The sequence below is a fragment of the Oncorhynchus nerka genome, linkage group LG21 (assembly GCF_034236695.1).
Source record: "Oncorhynchus nerka isolate Pitt River linkage group LG21, Oner_Uvic_2.0, whole genome shotgun sequence".
Taxonomy (NCBI): Eukaryota; Metazoa; Chordata; class Actinopteri; order Salmoniformes; family Salmonidae; genus Oncorhynchus; species Oncorhynchus nerka.
The window spans coordinates 19,571,036-19,573,671 of record NC_088416.1 but is presented as its reverse complement, the minus strand read 5'-3'; the positions used below and the strand labels follow the sequence as shown (position 1 = coordinate 19,573,671).

The 2,636-nt window shown below is 38.8% G+C and overlaps 1 protein-coding gene across 1 annotated transcript; it reads left to right on the top strand.

The window, feature by feature from the left end:
- The first annotated feature begins 246 nt into the window (after nucleotides 1-246).
- LOC135563676 (interferon beta-like) lies at nucleotides 247-1,854 on the top strand. The gene is made up of 6 exons (XM_065006766.1): nucleotides 247-287; nucleotides 387-532; nucleotides 629-715; nucleotides 847-996; nucleotides 1,254-1,343; nucleotides 1,448-1,854. Exons 2-6 carry the CDS (start codon nucleotides 407-409, stop codon nucleotides 1,553-1,555), a joined length of 561 nt encoding a protein of 186 aa, XP_064862838.1. The 5' UTR covers nucleotides 247-287; nucleotides 387-406; the 3' UTR covers nucleotides 1,556-1,854.
- The last annotated feature ends 782 nt before the right edge of the window (nucleotides 1,855-2,636 follow it).

Genomic DNA, 2,636 nt, shown 5'->3' with positions numbered 1-2,636 from the left:
TCTCTCTCTCTCTCCTTCTCGTTTGAGCCGATGAGTTCATTTTTTAACCTACAATGTTCCTCCTATGAAGGAAACTGATGAGAGGGAAGTGAAAAGAGAAATCCGGTCTTGCGGTTCACTTGGCAAAACTTTCCCACATTCATTCATTTCCACTCTTAATTTAGCGAGACACCCTTTCACTTTGTGTACATCCATTCAATCCTCACTATTTAAGATAATCCGCAGATATGGGATCAGAACACAAACCACATTCTGACTGGAGGATATTTGCAATATACTGGCAACAGGTAAATCAACAACATGCTATCATTTGATCATTGCTTCAGGCTTCAATTAATTAATTATTTTCAGGATTATATTCAACTAACAATGACCATCTGCTGCAGATCATCTAACTACCATAAGAATGGCAATTCAGACTATCACTTGGATGAGCGCCTTCCTCTGCCTCGTGCAAGTGTTCTCGATGCCCATGCCTTGCCAGCTACAAGGACAGCTGGTGCGAACAACCCACAACCTACTGAGAGACATGGTACATTTTTTAAATTACTTTTGTTTTGAGATGTATTCTCCAACTATGTTTAACTGAATAGCTCAACATGAGAAATGTGTTTTGTCTTTCTTTCAGGGGGGTCATTTTCCTCTGAAGTGCCTGCAGGAGAATGTCTTCATGGCATTCCCAGCCACCTCATTTGCAACCTCCGGGGCGCCACAGGTAAGGGCAAGCGAGCATATTCAAGAGTTCTTTACAGCATGAAAGAGTATTTGCAACCGTTAGGATTAGAAAGTAGAACACTTTACACGGCCATTTATGTTAATTGAAATTATTGTTGTTGTCCGTTTCAGTTGAGCAGCAGTGCTGCTAAGGCTATTTATGAGACATTGAAGAAAATCGACACATTGTTCGGAACTGACGAACTGCCGACAATGTGGGACCAACAGAAGTTGGAGTATTTTCAGAACATTATCTACCGTCAGATTGAAGAGAGCGAGTGTGTGAGTACCTACCTAGGCCAATACAGATAGCTTAACTGTTTAAGTGTGGTATGGTGACATTTTAATTATTTTATTCTTGTGTCAGATGATGGAGAGTGTGGATAAACGTGATTATCTAGTCAGGGCAAAGGTGCTGAATACCTACTTTAGGAACATCGCGGCTGTCCTAAAATAAAAAGTAGGGTACAAGCAAATACACTATAATAGATGCATTTGAATTATTATTCATCGCCTGCCTCTTTCTTCCTTTCTGGCAGATGAGCAGTGTGGATACAAGTGATTATCCCATCAGGGCAGAGGGCCTGAAGACATACTTTGGGAACATTGCAGCAGTTTTAAAAGAAAAGGTAGGATATAGGTTGAAAACAAATAGAAACATTGTTTTGATAATATCTCTACATAGGATAATATTACTCTACATTGCCCTAACCATTTATTTTTATTTTCACAGAATTTCAGTTACTGCGCCTGGGAAGTGGTTCGAAAAGAGCTCCTGTACACCCTAGAATTCATTCTGAAACACACCTCTGACAGCCTTCTGTGGTCCAACAGAACATGAATTTGAACTTGCAGATCTTTTTTTACTAATTTGTTTTACAATTGTGCTTGATTTTTAAAGCCTTCTATTCTACAATCATGCAATGTGCAATGTCAAACAGCAATATTATATAAATGTATTTATTTATTTATCAAGGTTATTTATTGATGTAGGCCTACTTATATATTTATTTATTTATTTATCAAGGTTATTTATTGATGTAGGCCTATTTATGAATCTATTTATCTATTTGAAAATCGTGCCTTTTGTTGCTCTTCATCAAATGTTAAAGTTACTAAAATAAAAAATACTTTAAAATATTGGTAATCTGAGTGCTCATTCTGTATCCAAGTCCAAGGTGTGATTTTATGTAGTTATTTTCTATTTCACCTTTATTTAACCAGGTAGGCCAGTTGAGAACAAGTTATCATTTACAACTGCGACACTGCCAAGATAAAGCAAAGCAGTGCGACAAAAACAACAACACAGAGTTACACATAAACAAACGTACCGTCAATAACACAATAGAACAATCTATGTGCAGTGTGTGCAAATGTAGAAGAGTATGGGAGATAAGGCAATAAACAGGCCATAGAGGCGAAATAATTACAATTTAGCATTAACAATGGAGTGATAGACGTGCAGATGATGATGTGCAAGTAGAAATACTGGGGTGCAAAAGAGCAAGAGGGTAAGTAATAATATGGGGATGAGGTAGTTTGGTTTGCTATTTACAGATTGGCTGTGTACAGCTACAGTGATCGGTAAGATGCTCTGACAGCTGATGCTTAAAGTTAGAGAGGGAGACATTTGTCTCCAGCTTCAGTGATTTTTGCAATTAATTCCAGTCATTGGCAGCAGAGAACTGGAAGGAATGGCGGCTTAAGCAAATGTTGGCTTTGGGGATGACCAGTGAAATATATCTGCATATACCTGCTGGAGGTTGTGCTAAGGGTGGGTATTACTATGGTGACCAGTGATCTGGGATAAGGCGGGACTTTACCTAGCAAAAACATATAGATAACCTGGAGCCAGTGGGTTTGGCAACGAATATGTACTGAGGGCCAGCCAACGAGAGCATACAGGTCGCAGTGGTGGGTAG

Coding starts and splice junctions, on each gene's coding strand:
- LOC135563676 (XM_065006766.1), top strand. CDS start 407: ATGGCAATTCAGACTATCACTTGGATGAGCGCCTTCCTCTGCCTCGTG. Junction 533..628: donor ACAACCTACTGAGAGACATG/GTACATTTTTTA, acceptor TCTTTCTTTCAG/GGGGGTCATTTTCCTCTGAA. Junction 997..1,253: donor AGATTGAAGAGAGCGAGTGT/GTGAGTACCTAC, acceptor CCTTTCTGGCAG/ATGAGCAGTGTGGATACAAG.